The sequence below is a fragment of the Xiphophorus maculatus genome, chromosome 11 (genome assembly GCF_002775205.1).
Source record: "Xiphophorus maculatus strain JP 163 A chromosome 11, X_maculatus-5.0-male, whole genome shotgun sequence".
Lineage (NCBI taxonomy): Eukaryota > Metazoa > Chordata > Actinopteri > Cyprinodontiformes > Poeciliidae > Xiphophorus > Xiphophorus maculatus.
The window spans coordinates 20766567-20783242 of NC_036453.1; the positions used below are offsets into that span (position 1 = coordinate 20766567).

The 16676-nt window shown below is 39.6% G+C and overlaps 2 protein-coding genes across 2 annotated transcripts in view; both read right to left on the reverse strand.

Moving 5' to 3' along the window:
* Window positions 1–260: 260 nt before the first annotated feature.
* Window positions 261–11078, reverse strand: LOC102230498 (short transient receptor potential channel 2-like). The gene is made up of 13 exons (XM_005814293.2): window positions 9782–11078; window positions 8837–9529; window positions 7597–7797; window positions 7347–7511; window positions 7073–7247; window positions 6788–6988; window positions 5943–6105; window positions 5769–5861; window positions 5383–5575; window positions 5173–5300; window positions 5015–5087; window positions 4819–4933; window positions 261–2695 (listed from the first exon to the last, which is right to left on the reverse strand). Exons 1-13 carry the CDS (start codon window positions 9974–9976, stop codon window positions 1818–1820), a joined length of 3273 nt encoding a protein of 1090 aa, XP_005814350.2. The 5' UTR covers window positions 9977–11078; the 3' UTR covers window positions 261–1817.
* A 1421-nt stretch (window positions 11079–12499) lies between these two features.
* Window positions 12500–16676, reverse strand: part of rb1 (RB transcriptional corepressor 1) — a gene marked incomplete at its 3' end in the record, with an annotated part of 31293 nt that continues 27116 nt past the window's right edge. The window contains 10 exon segments of the mRNA NM_001286307.2: window positions 12500–12575; window positions 12692–12738; window positions 12990–13129; window positions 13781–13811; window positions 13901–14049; window positions 14144–14257; window positions 14358–14462; window positions 14560–14705; window positions 15059–15216; window positions 15475–15590. Coding sequence (NP_001273236.1) covers window positions 12505–12575; window positions 12692–12738; window positions 12990–13129; window positions 13781–13811; window positions 13901–14049; window positions 14144–14257; window positions 14358–14462; window positions 14560–14705; window positions 15059–15216; window positions 15475–15590 — 1077 coding nt within the window.

Sequence of the window (16676 nt, forward strand, 5' to 3'; positions counted from 1 at the left end):
ATGCAGCAGGTGAAACATTAATGACTTGGTGTGCTGGTTCATGCCCCAGAGGGGAAAACAGTGCTAAACAAGCAGGGACCTGCATCTCTCACACTGTTTCATAAACTACAGAAAAACTGCTTACTGAAAAGGAAGTGAAGGAACACATCTGTGAACCCAGTCATCTAATAAGTTACAGCCCAGTTAACGGAGAAGAAACAAATTCCATTTAATTTAAAACGAAACCAATTATATTCAAATATTTGACCAGTAGAGAATCTTTAATGGAATGGTCTTGCCAAAACAAACAAACAAAAAAACACACCATGCCATTTTACAGTTGAAATGGTGACAACTTTTATTGGCCTGACTGGTACATTTCATTCTTTAAGCAACATTAATCTGCTGTCACTGTTAATTCAGCAGGTAAACAAACTTCACAATAGAAAAGCTACATGTAGTAAGGTTTAACAAGGTTGTTGGTTATAACAAAATAAAAAAAGCAGTAAACTTATTCAGTGCGCCTAATGTAAAAATCATTTCAACAATTTGTTCTAAAAACCAAAAACTAGAACAAAATTTAGTGGGATTTTTCTTCAGTTTTGTGGGTTAGATTGAATCCTGACTTCAACTTTTCTGAGAAATTTGCTGAGTTCAATATTTGTCAGAAGTCCAACTGAGACTGATTACTAATATCAGTACAAGTAGGCGATGTATGACTGCAGCCTGTGTGTACAAACACTGTAGAGGTGGCTCCAGACACTTGGACAAAAAACATCGCTGTCTCCTTTCCCTCCAGCCTCTCTCTATTTTCAGTGTCCAGTTCTGATAATAACAGCGTTAATCTCCGTCTTGCTGTCCATACACCGTTGGACTGATTTCTCTGCCACAGCAACAATTCATACAGCCTGGCTTCTTCAATCGTACAGTGTAAAATGTGTCACTATTAAAGCTACAGTTTGTATTATTTACAAAAATATGTTTTTGTCCATATTTGTTCAAAGTCTCACCATGTCGGGAAACTATATCATGAGACAAATAATCTGAGAAAAGATCAAACTCCTTCACTTCCTCCCTGAGCTACTATTGCCGCCTGAAAAAAATGCTCAAGGTCAAAACCAGCCAATCACATCCAAGAGGAAGGTCTTAGAGCTGTCAATCAACTCTGTGTACGCGCTGATAAATGTGCTAATGGCAGAGAAACAACTTACTGTTCAGACGTCATCGGCATCTTAATGAAATGCTTATAAGAAGTAGTCATAATAAAAAGAAACTACTCCTTATATTAGTTTTAGGGTTTCCAAGTGTTAATGATTTGCTATTTACCAGTAATATAAATCTAACCTCAGATGTACAGGAATTAGAGATTTATCTAATCATGCATTGACACCAAAAATCTGTTGAATGTTGAACAGATTTGACTTCCTTTAATGCCCAGAGCAGGTTTCTTTCCTCAGCGGCTGAGATGCTGAGGCTCTTGGAAAGTAGTGGGGAGATTATGAAATGCTAACAAAAGAAGAGACATTTCAAAAATAATGTTCAGTCAATATTGCAATTGCAGTTTTCAGCAATAGTATTGCAAATAAAAACATTTCTGCCCAGAATATAAAATGTTTGTGTTAAATAAGATATTCGTTTGCTTTCTGTGTGAACCTGTCCTCCTCTGGGTCTAATCCTTGCTTAGCTGAACTTCAGGTTACTTTTTTGATGCATTAGTCTATACAGACGTCGGCTATATGCAGTCTTACAGCTGAAAATATCTGTATGTACGGTGATATTTATCTACTGAGCATTTTTTTCTTTTTCAACTTCTCAAATTTTCCGGTTATCAGAGACCATCATGGTTTTACTGGTGTGCCGTCAATCGATCCTTCCCCTTCCTGTGAACCAAAGCCGGTGTCGTTGGAGCTGCTGCTCCCTGTTGGAGACTGAATCACTTTCTTATTTCCGGTTTTCTCGTCCCCCTTGGTTACGTGAGATCTTTCCACAACATTACCCCCATACTTTTTTCCCTTCATCCATCCTGCCTCGTCTGGTTTTTCTTTCAACTCCATGTTATTGAACTTGTTTATCGTTTTCTTCGCATCTGTTGTTTCAAAACTAGTTTTGCTGCTCTCTATGTGTTCAGGTCTGATCTCTGCAAGATTTTCCGTCACCTTGGGGTCAATATCTCCTTCCCTTTTATCCTCCTTGCCCTGTATGCTCTCAACTTTCACCTTTTCTTCTACTCTAATAAAACCCGTCCCTTCTGAGAAGTCCTCTTTTACGCCATCATCACCTTTGCTTACTTCTACAAGCTCTGTATTTTCAGTTTCTTTCCAATCCCCAAGCTCTGTTTTCGCTCGTCCCTCTTCCATTTTCACCACCTCGCAGTCTGCCGCCTTACCCAATTCTTCTTCTTCACTTTCATCCACCTGATCCAATTGTGTATCTGTGTCCTGCCGCGCCTCTGAATCGGCCTTCCTTTCATCGGCCCCTTCCTCTTTCTGATGAACTGTCACTTTAAGCGATGTGCTTTTGTCATCTTGGCTGCTGTTAAAACCTCTGAAGTTATTCTTGGCACCGATGATGTATTTCCCAAGCACAGAAGAACCGTCCTTGGTCAGTGCGTCGTTTGCAGCGTGTCCATCAGTCATCAGAAGCTGCTGGATCCCTTTCATTTCAAGATGCATCCTGGAGACCGCCTTGTTCAGCTCCGTGATTCGGTTACCAATATCTACGGGGAGAAAACACAAATCACATCACAGTAATTAGGTTTGCTAATGGCAATTAAATTTAGTTGGAAACTCTTCTTTAATAGGAAAGGCTAACACTATGGATATTTGATTATGCAGGCTTCACACTGTAATCATCACAAATTATGGTTTCTGTTGATCGGCATGATTTAATTTCAAGGTTCCAACACATCTTTAATTTACGAATTTGATACCTTACCAGTCTCAAACCTCTAGATTTGTTTTGGGAGGTTTCAGAAAATAGAAAATTCTGAAAGTTTGTGTTGAAAATAACATTTAGCAGCTTAAATGGCAATCTGGCCTCATCTACAGGATCCACCAACCATGAAACATTTAATTTTGTTTTATTCAAAACCTAAAATAATGATGAGTAAACAATTTAAATCAAATTGTGACGTGGAAAATTATAGTTGTCGGTTCTTTGTCAGATCGACGATGTACAAATGCAATCTCTAAATACACTAAGAACATGTCTTTGGGAGTACATAAATTATTTTAAAGATGGTCACAGCAATGTTATAAACATTATTAGAGAAGTTGTTTACAGTCGAAAGAAGCTCCAGGGGGGGAAGTCTCAACGATTTATGAGACATTGTGTAAACAATTAAAAACAACAGAAAAATCCAGTTACAAAACGGCACAGAACTGGTTGATTTCTGGGAAAAAACATCTTGGCGGATTCTGGGAATCCAAATTAATTCCTACACACAAGATTAAGCAGAAAACTGATGTGATCTTTGGGCTCTCATGAGTCACCACATTAGAACAGAACATTTTCTTGAATTAAAATCCCAGGACAGACTCAGAATAACCTCCTTGTTAATGTACATGGTTTTCAGAGCATCCACAAATGCATGTTAAAGTTTTAACATTCGTCTTAAATAAGCTCATTGTTCTCGGGCCTAGAAATGGGATGCACTGAACTGAGCTAAAGCGCAAAACTATTTGATGGTTTGATAAATTAAAATTATGGAGTTGTTTGCGGAAATCATGGACACTGCTTCCTCCAGGCTGAAGAGGATGGGAACAGCCTTATTACTAACAATAATTTATAGTCAAAGCTCCTGGATGGAGTGCTGAAAGGGAAACTTATTTGATATCTTAAATTAATTATTAGTTCATTAAAATCTACAGCAAAGACTTCTCAGGTTAATCTGACCTGAAAATATTTCTTCATCGAAAAGACCATACCGAAATAGGTTGAATAGTATGGCAGTTAAATTTCCTCATCGATGTGTCATCGCTTATTGGAAAACAGAAACTGGAGTGAGCACTCTTACGTTCCAATTTTTAAAAAAAATGGCCTGAGGCATCTAATTATCCTTTCAGTCTATGCCAAATATACAATATTGTGTTTGACTGCGGCTACCGTCTGATTGGTCATCAGTGTTTTTACATGTGAAGCATTAGCTTAGTACAACTTCTTCCATCTAAACAACATGTCGAAACTAGGGCACCATTATAAAGTATTCTGCTGACAAAAGTTGTTGAGATAAATGTGCTGGTGTTGGAAACAATGCTGGTCAGGACGAGGTCAGAGATTGGATCTCCCAGAATCCTAACAGAATCACATTAGCCTTGTGTTTTTACTTTTTTAATTAACACCTTTTCCCAATTTCTTGATTTTGAGCACAAAAATTAATATAACTATCATGAACTATAAAGCCAAACGCAAATGAAAATAAAAAACAAATTAACATGACCAATGTTTGCTCTTTAAGTCTTAATTATTTCTACCACTCGCTGATATGTGTTTTGTCGTCATCAGTTTCATTTTCGTTCCGTTTATTTTTTAAGTTTCTTTGATTATTTTATATCATATAGCTTACTCTTTTATTAACTAGTGACCATATCAGAGATTTATGTGTGAAAAATATTGCACTATGCGACTTCCCCCTTTTGTTTGCGTCTCTAAGACATTACATTAGCAAATTGGCACAGTCCTTTCTACTTAAACCAATCAGCAGATGCAACTTATCGTAACAGTTGCAACTTGCAGACAGTGTGATACTTTACTTTTCATACTGTAAAACACTGGTATTATTCTATGTCTCACAGACCACATTATAGCAACTTAACTGTGTTTATATAATGAGTTTGTTACCTTTCCTCTTGGTCTCCTCAAACTCCCTGCGAGCTGACTCGATGTAGCGCTGCACCAGAGCTCTGATCACCTGTTGTCGGTAAGGCAGGTTGTCCTCCGTTCCTTTGTCGTTAGACTTTTTCAAAGAAAACATTTAGTCTAATGCATTAAAGTAACGCAGAAAGTGATTAGCAAAGAGCACTGAACACACTCTTACCATAGAGGCTACAGGAGGGTATTTTTGCTCCGAGTTAAAGTTGCAGCAACAGCAGAGACATTTAAAAAACCCCCTTAAACACAATTTTAGAAAATTATAAAACACAGCATTAATAACAAAACAAAACATGTAAAGTGCTGTGGAAGATTTGAGCTTACCTCAGGATGTAAAACACAGCTTTGGGAGAAGGGATGATATTGAAAGGCACAGGCATGGTGAGGCCCTCTCTGAAGTAGCTCAGGTACAGTTTAGACCGGGCAAATTTCCACTCCACATCTGCATCGTCCTAAAATCACACTAAGGACCTCAGATTCCATCTTTGAGCTTCATCTTCTACCAAACACAGCTCCAGACATGTTGCTCCGTACCTCAATCTTCTGAAAGGAGTTTGTGATCATGGCAATCAGCATGTTGAGCAGGACAATGACGATAACGAGGGTGAAGATGCCGTACAGGATCCTTCCTACAAACTCCGCTAAAACAAACTGCGGCATGTCCACATAGTCCTGGTTGGCCACACCAAACATGGTCCAGAATAAGAAGTTGAAGGTCTCATTAAACCTGCGGTAAAGTTGTGGAGCATCATCAAAATGAGATTGATTTTATGGAAAAAAAAAAAGGCTTTGAAAATGTTTGCAAGAAAACTGCAGCAGATACAATGCGTGCATTCCAAAGGCTCATGCTACTGTGTTCATACCATCACTACTTCTATAATCCTGCAGTATTTATCAACCTGAACTGCCCATGTTCTCACCTGCCAAGATGTGGAGAGATGACATAAGGAACGTAGACATTGTTGATGCCGCAGAGGAAGGCCGTCCCGATGATCATCAGTATAAACATGAACCTGCGAAAGAGCAACATTTGTTCATGTGATTCGAGTTCCTCTCTAAGCTGTGTGACTATCCAGATGTCGCAATGCCGTCACCTCATCATGTCATCAATCATCTTCCCAATGGAGATCTGCAGCGTTCCCAGGGACTCGTGGGCCGGCAGGATGTAGGCTAACCGGGTGAAGCTCAACATGCTGGTTACTGCAAACAGCACCTCGGAGATGAGCTGAGGGTCCTCCTGGCGCCAGTTGTCACGACCTTATACATAAACACAAAGCAGTTGAGTATAACAAAAGCTTTTTAGAATCGTTTTACGGTGCCTTCTAAGAGCATTTATACCCTTAAAACTTGACGTTACAATTGTATTTCAGTGGTTCTTATTGTGATTTTATGTGATCCGTTTGGCATAGATGATTATGAGAGGATGATTATGCCGTTTTAAACATTTTTCAAAAACAAATGAAATGCATGTCCTTCATTTGTATTTGGTTCTCTTTATTCTAAAACCTCTATTTAAAACCCATTGCATGCATGACATTACCTTTAGAAGTCACCTAATTATTAAATAAGAGACAATTTAAGCAAAATTTTATCAAAGATAAAGTTGTTCTGTGAAAGCCAATTATTACCTGACTAATCTGATGGAGCCTGGGCTATTCTGAAGAGATAAAATTAGCAAAACATTCACTATCTACCTGTGCAAAACTGATAAACAAGCCAAAATTACACTAAAAGGTGGTTCTACACCTTAGTGACTCATGCAAGGTGAATATGAATACAGCTCACACTTTTTAACATAACTGTGTACAATTATGTCATTTATTTTTAAATAACATAATTGTATGTTATTTAACATACAATTATGTTATGACATTCCAAAATGTGTGTAAATATTTTTCCCAAAGCACTTTAGCTGAGTAACTTGGCACCAATTTCTCACCAGTCTGAGTAAAGTAGATGCACTCGTCACTGTTGCTCTGATCATGGCACAGGAAGTGACCTTTGACCATGATGAGCACACGTAAGGCAAAGGATGCCAAGTACATGCTCAACACAATCATGTCCAAGCAGTTCCACCAGTCCAGGAAGTAGCTTCGCAAGCCCTCAATCCAGACTTCCTTACACTCATACCAGAAGAATCCTGCGTGATAGAAAATGAACTCCCTTTACGTTCCAGTTAGACTGGAGGTGTTAGTTCATGTTAAACCTGACAGACTGGACCTACCAACCACCCACACCATGTGGAATGAGCTGTGCAGAATATTCTGCTGACGGGATGCAAATTTGTCACGATACATCTCCATAATTATGGATTCTCCGAGCAATGTGATGAGAAACCACAAGTACGACGCAGAATGAAGCAGAAACTTGATCACAGGGATTCTAACCATTTTTCCCGCCTGCAGAAAAACAAGAGGACTGTTGAGCATAAACCACATATAACATCTGTCACTTCTAGTCTTAAAACTCTGCAAGACATGTAGCGATTTTTATTCAACCTTCGACTTTGGAGCTATCCAGTAGACGAGGCAAAGAAAAGGCATGGTTAGAAAGATCCCAACAGAGACGAGGAGCTTCCAGGCTGTCCTGCTGCCTCTCCACCCTGCCAGGTTTCCACACCAAATGGAAGAAAGAACCTGCTGACAGATCGGATGGGCCACAAACTAACAAACACAGAGAGAGAATAAAGTTATTAAGGTAAATAAGAGTTTTTTTCACATGGAGCTAACCATGTCCCAATCTGCTCACCTGCTTCTGGTTGTAGTTGACTGCAAGCCTCAGCCGTGACAGGTTGGGGATTCCCTCCTCAAAGGCCTCCTGGTCCAAAGCGTCCTGGCTCTCGTCTCCACAGCTGTTCAGGATTGTGGTGACTTCACTCTGGTTACGGCACATGCCCAGTAACTCGACGGCAAACTCCTGACAGAGTTGCTCCAGGTCCAGGTACTGAGGCTGCAGGAGAAACAATTAGTTTTTCCAACTAAACAGAGACGAACAGCGATATGCAAAAAGCATTTGCCTTTTATTTATTTTTGTTTTTACTTTGTTGACGAAATTTTTTTTAGCTCAAATGAAGAAAGAATGAAAAACAAAAATATTAATCTTGTAAGTTTTCAAATGATGAGATGGGTCTATATGAAATAGGGATCATCAACCTTGATAAATTATGAATTAACCATGCTGCATTTATTCCACAAGCCACGCCGAGGCCTAATTACTGAAAGACATGTTGAACCAAGAAACCACTTAATTACAACCTGTAGGCAAAACTAAAAGGCACGACATGATGTTCAGATCTGACTAAATGTAGGCACCAAACAGTCTGGAAAGGGTTGGGAAAACTTTTATAAGACTTTGGGACCAGTGGTCAATCATCAGTTTCTGACCATAAGCGTAAGCCTATTTGGGTTATGCAGCAGGGCCAAAGCACAATCTGAAGTCTAATCCTGAACGGCTGAAAAATGAAGGTTTTAAGATGGTTTATTCAAAGTCCAGACTTTAATCCAATGAAGATTCTTTGGCATGACTTTAACTTGCCAAAATCAACTAAGACGAAATTTTGCCACAATGATCTTACAGACTGATTGCGAGTTCCTGCTGTTGTTGCTATACCTACTGACTCCATAAAGAGCCATAGTGATTTGGATAGTTTTTTTTCTCCCAGTATACAAAATCCTCATTTGTAAAATGCTTTTTTATTTACCAGGGTTATATTTGTCTGATGTGATGTATTTACGTGTGACAAACCAAAAGAAAAGGAGGAAAACGGGCGTGCCGTGGTGGCGGGGGGGTTAGCGCGACCCACATTCAGGCAAAACGTAGCCTCGACGCGGCTGTCGCGGGTTCGACTCTCGGACCCGGCAACGTTTGCCGCATGTCTTCCCCCTTTCCTGTCGGCCTGCATTGAAAGGGGGGACACCAGAGCCCACAAAAAGACCCCTTGCGGGGCGATAAAAACAAAAAAAAAAGGAGGAAAATTTTAAGAGGGCACCTTAAATTCAGGCTCTTTTTGGGACAACCTGCGGAGCTCTCTACTGAGACTGAAGGCGCTGAGCATAGCATCGCTGGAGGTGATGGACAGATAGGCACGGCTGGCGATGCCACGGTAGGTGTTGATGCGAGACAAGGAGAACTTCAGCAGGTCGTACTGCCGGCCGTTGCGACACTCCAGACAGGCGCAGGATATCTTATGAGGCCATGGGATGCCATGCCCTTTCTGAGTGAGCATGGTGACTATTTCATAAAGATCTTTCTGACAGGCAAGTGTCAGAGGTGTGACACCAGGGGCAAACTGTGAGTTGTCAATGGACCGGTCGAAGATGGCTTGAGAGAAGGATCGTACATCCATCTTGTTGCCTTTCTCCTGGTCCAGGCGGTCCAACAGGCGTTTCACCACCTTGGGCTGGTTTGTGTCCACAGCCACCAGCAGAGCCTCGTGAATCTGCCGGAAGTCAAACTTTACTCCCTGCAGAAGGGCATCCATGGCATCCTCATTGCCCAGGCGGATGGAGAGGTTGAGAGCCTCCCTCCACTGGCGGTCCTCCGACTCATCCAGCTGGCGAATGATGCCATCCCCAGTCTTCAGCAGTCCACACAACATCTCTATTTTTCCCTCCTGAATGGCACTGAGGAGCGCCGGAGGGAAGCGCATCTTCTTGTTCATGATCTCTCGCCATTGCTCTGGCTGTGGAAAAATGCAAGAAAGTTACCATCTAGTCACAAATGAACAGTGAATTCAACAGCTAATATTTCATGCAAGTGAAGCAAAGTTTTCTGATTAGCCTTGATAAAGATAGAATTGATTGACATGTTGCTTCTTAAAAAGGAAAACAAGACAGAAATTAAAGCATATTTGCAGCACAAAAAAAGTGTAAAGCTACCCTTTTCTCCTTGCGATTGCCCATTCTGTAAAGCACATAAATACAAAGGAACTCACCGTGAGGTTTTCCATTCTTGATGACAAACCAATCCACTCTTTAACGTTGTGATCCAAAAGCAAAAGCCTGATCAGTCTTTGGAGACATGAAGTAGATATCCACCAACTATTATGCGCTTCAGAGATGGAGGTGAAAGATACCAAAAGACTGGTATGTTCCCTTTCAATCAGCGAACTGAGCACTGTGGCGATCATGTGCTACCGCCTGACTAGATGGATTCATCATCTTCCATAAACTCAATAACAAAACTGAATGTCCCCGGGGCCAGGGCCAATTAAAATGTAACCTGGTTAAAGTGTTTCATGCTTGGCTGGGCTGAAAGCAAACTGTTTCAAACAGGAATTATCCCTGGTCTCCCCATTAGTAACAGCACCACAGGACAATTAAAGAGCCTGTCATTGTTGCTCCCCAGATGAGGAGCAGGAAGCGCAAAGCACCCTGGATAAACAAGCACCTCACAGTTAAAGATTCACTAATTAATTTGCCCGTTTTCTCAACATTCAGTCCACTTTATAAAAGGTCAAACGGGATGAGAAAAAGCAAACTTTTTTCTTACTACGCATATTTTATTGTGAATTCGTTCCAATTTACTCTGATGTCCCTAAAAAAATCTGGCGCAACCAATTGCCTTCAGAAGTTACCTATTACAGTCACCCTTTGTCTACTGTAAAAACATAGCTCTACTGTAAAGTCACCAAATGTTTTGGAAAAGAGCCTAATCAAAACCAAGAAACCCTGGAGACAAATCAAGGATAACATTGTGGAGACAGATGAAGCAAATTGAGGTTACTCAGTTTGCCAAGCCCAAGCTGTGCACCACTGATAGAGCCCTCATTCACTTTACCATTCCAAAATGGAAAGAAGACGGAAATGCACGAGTCAGGACCCCCTAAACTGGCAAGCTCAGAAAAGCAACCAGAAGGGGCAAGTTAGAGCAGGAGAGAATAGATGGCCGGGCAACAATTTCGGTCAATAAGTGATCAGAACAGGAAGAGAGCCGCCTCAAAACACCTCCAGCTTTTATTACAGCAGCAGTGGATTCTACCTGGTATTGACTCTGGTAGTTTAGTTATGAAATAAATTGCATCAGTCTATTAAACAAAATAACCTAAAATTTGTGTCTGTAATGCAAAAGTTATAATGAGCAATTACTGATGCATTGATTGGGGTTTTAATAAGAGTCAGTTTTCTCTCCACTCTAAATTTAAAGGGATAATTTCAATCTAAATACGGTTACTGAAGGAGGAAGTGGCTTATCGTTCAACTGATGACACTACAGTTTTATCTAAAAGGGAAGCCTGGTGAACTTCTGCCACATGCAAATATGACTTCATGTAGCAGAAATTACAGCTTACATGAGCTCCTAATCTAATCCATAAATTGGGAGTTTAAATGTAAAATAAGATACAGAGTTAAACAAAGTGAGAAAAGCATATAGAAGCTAAAGTGTAAATAAAAGCTTTACCAAAAAAAAGGGTAAAATGTTTCAACTTGAAGGAAAAAAGACTCTTAAAAACTTTAAAATAAGGAATATTGACAAAAGAAAAGAAAAAGCCTTTAAAAGTTTGAAAGATTTTGTATTTCAAGAAAAAACACAAAACAGAAATCAAATCAGTTGAGCAACATTTTTTTTTTCCAATAATCAGTTTAACCATCTCGCAACAGCAGAAGAAAAAACTGCTTTCAACAAATGAAAAACAGACAGAGTCAGAACTTGACGGATGTTTTCTTACATTTGGTTTGGTGGAATCTACTAAATAGATTAGACTATAAACACATTTATCGTTACACAACATACTGCTCTATGTTCTTGCTACACATGATCAGTGATGAACTTCTCACCTTTTCTGGATCTTTTACTTCTATTCCCCAAAATAACAAGTGTAAAAACTAATAGAAGAGTTTAAATCATATTGGAGATTTTTGCATTTGATCTGTATTGTTTTAAGAATAATTTTTTAAAAAACAATCATTAGAAAATTTTATATTTCAGGCCACAAAAAAATATTTTGTGTCCTTTGTTCATCATGGCTGACTTCCTGTTGTGTATAATATGAATGCCACTCCCTGGGTAAGCTACTCCTTCTGCATCCTATGGATTTCACAAATCAAAAATCAGTGTTTTAGAAAATATGAGTGTAGAAACTTGTTTGGTGCAAAAATGTAGACTGAAATAATCTTTTTTTATTTCTATGTGTTTGTGCTCCCCCTTGACAGAATACCACCCCGGCCAGTGATCCATATTGGCCATCTGAAACCCCCCCGCTGTGTCCAGTTTTCCGATGTTAGGATTTGATTGGCAAAAAAAAAAAAGAAAAACCAAAAAATTTACTCCTACTGTGTAGACAATAGCCATGATTTAACACTAGAAATGTTGAATCATAATTAAGGCTTTTGCTATATAAAAAAAAAGCATCATGTGTTGATATACTGAAGATCCATGAGGAGAAACAATGACTTCCTCAACGAGAAATAACTAATCACACTCCTAAAATAAAAAAAAATGTTCTTTGGAAATATCAAAGTCCAAAGAACAATAAAAATCCTGTAATAAAAATTACTTCAAGCCTAAACACAAAAAGAGAAGAAAGTCTTCCACATCCTCAAAGTTAAATAAAAACTAAAACACATTATTACATGTACAGAGAAGCTGCATGTTCCACTTAATGTGTGAACTAACAGAAGTGTTAGTGACAAACAGTGCAGGTGGGCCTGGCAGGCTTTACTGTGGCTCGTCCCTCGTTTCGGGCTCCTCCTTCATCTTCTGCTCATGCATGCGACTCCAAGTGGAGCCTGAGGAAACGGAAACCACACTTCATGAACAACCGAAACAAACCAAAGTGCTACAAAAACACGCAGAATTTAACCAACAAAAGCAGAAATGGGAACTGATAGCCACTTTCACTTACTCATCTCTGTAAGTTTCTGAATCAGGGTCGAATCCCCTCCAGGTTTGCTGCATAAAAATAAACAAACTCAGCTGAAATGCACCATTTGAATCCTTTGACAAATTTGATATTTAATTGATTCCAAAACACAGGAATTGTCATTTCATGCTCTAACAAAAACATTTAAACTGGAAAAAAGAAAATCCATTCTTATTTTATTCACATGCGGCAAAATGTGTAACAATATGTTTTGGATAGGAATTATAAAACATGACAGCGTCTAATTAGTACGGCCCTGGCTAAGGTATTTGATACCAACCTGCCGTCTGCTTCATCCTGCCCGTCCACATCAAAGCGCAGCTTCTTCAGAGGCTTGATGGCGGCGCTTTGGTCCATCGTTCTCTTGTGGGAGCGTTCGCTGTTGACCATCTGGTTGATCTTCTGGAAGCGATTGCCCAGCTGCAGGAACGGAAGAGGCAAAACCAGAGAGGGAAATTCAACTGACTGCACAGTTGTCAATCTCATCACAATATGTCCGGGCGTTCATTGTGACAAATTCAAACAATATTTGTAGAAATTAATCAATTACTGAACACACTCAAACCTCACAAACATGAACAATACCTCTTGCGTACCTTGATATTGTCTTAATGGAACTAATAGAAAATAACTGGTGGTATAACTTTTCTTTTACTGGTGAATATTGCAGTGCCTTACAAAAGATACTTTGAAACTTTCCACATCTTATCCCATTACAGCCACAAACCTTTATGTTGACATTTCATCTTATAGGCCAACACAAAGTAGTACATCATTGTAAAGGAAAAGGACACAGTTTTTCAAACTTTTTTATTAATAAAAAATCTTCAAAGGGTGCCTTTCTTTAGGTTCAGCCTTAAGAGTCAATTCTTTGTAGAAATGACTTTCACAGCTCTTACAGCACATCTGCAGACTGTAATGTCTGCCCATTCTTTTTCCCAATATACCTAAGGTTCAGTCAGATTTCATCAACTTGAAGCTAAATTTTCATTGAGTATTTGTTTTTTGCAGCCTCTAATTCTGAACAATTCTGCAAAGCAATGTGCAACTTCAATTCTGATAACTACTCACCCCAAATGATTCACCAATGGACACCAACATTCTGCAAAGGCAAAATACAGAAATGCATTAAAACGCTGTCTGTATTTAGAGTGTGTAATATTAAATTTACCAACAAAGGGCAGGACTGACCTGGAGCGAGGAGTCATGATACCCGGCGACATGCGGGAGCTTCTCAAAGGGGAGATGTAGATGTTGTTGCTCCCAGGCACACGCAGAGGAGAGTTGGGTAACTTGTATGGGCTGCGAGGAATTTGTGGAATTGGAGAAAGGGGAGGCGGCTGCAAAAAGTAAAAGAAGTAACATTTAAGTACTGACGTTTCTGAAATTATTTTTATAAAAACTTTGCTGTAATTGTGACTTGTGATGTCTCACCCTGATGGACGCATGTTGCAGGATATTCGTTTTTAACTTCTGCATGAACACTTGGTTGTAGAAGACAATGATGGAGTCATAGTGGCCCTCGATGATCAGCACGTTCTTAAAGGTCTGCAGAAGTCGGAGAAACAGTTGAGGGTTTAGTGTGTCATAATTTTAACTTTAAACAAGTTTGCGTCAGCAGCGTAGAATGTTTGTCAGGCTGCATCACCTCCTGGTTGGTGTTTGTCATGTTCTTGTAGGCCGAAACGATGGACTTGAAGCGCAGATCGACACTCTTCACTTTGCATATGGCGTACATGGCCGACATCATCAGCTGAATAAGAAAGAAAGGAAAAAAAAACATAGAAGTTGGAGAAAGATGAAAGTAACTCAGAAAGTGAATTAATGGGAACTTCACTCCGCTTTAGTACCTGGTCCAGGTGGCGGTCTCTCATCAGCTCATACTCATGCTGCAGGGTGTACTGAAACAGGGTCCATATTATAGGCTCCAGTTCAGGGTGAGAGGACAGCAGATATGAGCAGAGAGTCTTTAGCCTTGTATAGGCCAGGCGGTACACTACAAATAAAAATAAAATAAATAAGTGATAGGAGAAAAGTGGGTGATAGGAGGCAATCAGTGCGTTAAACTGGCAGCTACAGTGTTTAGCAAAGACACGATTTGTATTCAACCTTTTGCATCAAGTCATAATACTACCACAAAAAGTTGAATGGGGTATCACCTTTTAAAATTTTCTTTATAATAAAATTTGAGACGAGTGTAATTTCAGATCTATTAATCAGTTTCACTGGCTGGATTCTGTAATAACCCCTTTATACATGAACTCAAGTGATATGTTAACATTTGCCAAGGAGGCAGTACCACAGCCATCCTTATAAAAAAATGATCAAAACAACTAAAGCGCATCTTACATTTTTTATAGAAGAGACTGAGGGAGTTAGACTTTGGCTGCCTCGGAGCTTGGCAGGGCGCCTGGGAGGTGGACTGAGAAGCAGTGGGCTGCTGGGGAGGCGTGGCCGGGGAATCAGGAGGCAAGACCCGCGATGCTGGGCGTGTTGGTGTGAGATATCTGCAACATGCAATACAGAAAGCAGAGGGAGGAGTTTGTCAAAGTATCGAAACGGAGTCTAAAAACTTTCCACTTTAATGATAATCTAAACACTGATAAAGCTTCACCGCTATGTGGAGAGGAAACTTGTTATGACTCATGGAATTGACCAATCCCTATAACGGCATTTATGATTCATAGTGGTTTTGTAATAGTCGAAACGTTTTTGGGCTCTGTTTCACAAGAAGTCAAAATCAGATTGGTAGTGTGACAACTTACAGGTCCGCGGCGGTGTGGCTGTGCTGCAGCGGCTGGCTGAAACTGGCTGGAGTCTCCACCGGCTCCGCTGCTGCGCTCGCATGCTCCTGTTTCAGAAGCTCAAACAGCGGAGAGCCCTGCAAAGACACAGACATTTACCTTCAACTTTGTGCATGTGCATCTTGTTCATGCAAATAATCACAGCTCTCCACATTGATTAATGTATCTCACACCAGTTCATTTAAAGGAGAAAGTCTAATTACAGTGCTGCTCTAAAATCTTCCTGCATGTGATCAAAGAATATTTACTCACCATCTGTTAAAACTCTGCTCTCTGTATAAGTGTTACGTAATAACCTGATAAATTGTTCGGGCAACAAAGCGCACAGTAAGCAAAAGCTTTGTGTCTCCATGTACTTTGATAGAGTTCAATATCTTCAAAGCATTAATACGTTTAATAGGTGTTGTTGCTAGCAACAATACCTATGGTATGATGCTGGTAGGATGCTGGACTACTGTTATGAAAAGAAATGGTAGTTTATTTGAATTAGCTGGGTTATTTGCCACAAAGTTCACAAATATTTTATAATAAAGGTAAGAGATCTGAATGTTAGTTTGCAAACTAGTTTTAGGACATATCTGGATTCATTTGGAAAGTGATCTGAAATGATTTTTAAGAGTTTGGAGGTGGTCTTTCTTTGTCGTTCCACTGACTTTAGTAAAACAAGCCACACGCATGATGCTACCATATTCACGTACTTTGATTTAATTAATTCACAAATACAAGTGTTTATTTTTTTTATCATGAACAACAAACTACACTCAACTCTTGAGATTTCAAAGTGATGTAGCATATATTTTTATTTGCAGTTTTCTTCAATATTGTGATAAGTTGGACAAAAACAAATTTCCCTTGCAAAATTGTTATTAAAAAAACCCAACTCAAAAACATCTGAATAGAAAACATCTGTTTCTCGTACCATGTTGACACAAGACACTCCCAACTGTAGGTACATTGACACAGGTAAGTTCCCCCCTACACACATCCGAGCTTTAACACTTGGTAATTTCATTAAGAACATTAGTTTAGTTAGAGAATTGTGGTATTATTATCATTATGCACCAAAACAGTACAAAACTAGAGCATCATAAAAAGGGAGTCGAGGGTAAGCATGTGGTAATAGAAATAGCTCAAACCAGCACAGACGTGCCACTAGAACATTA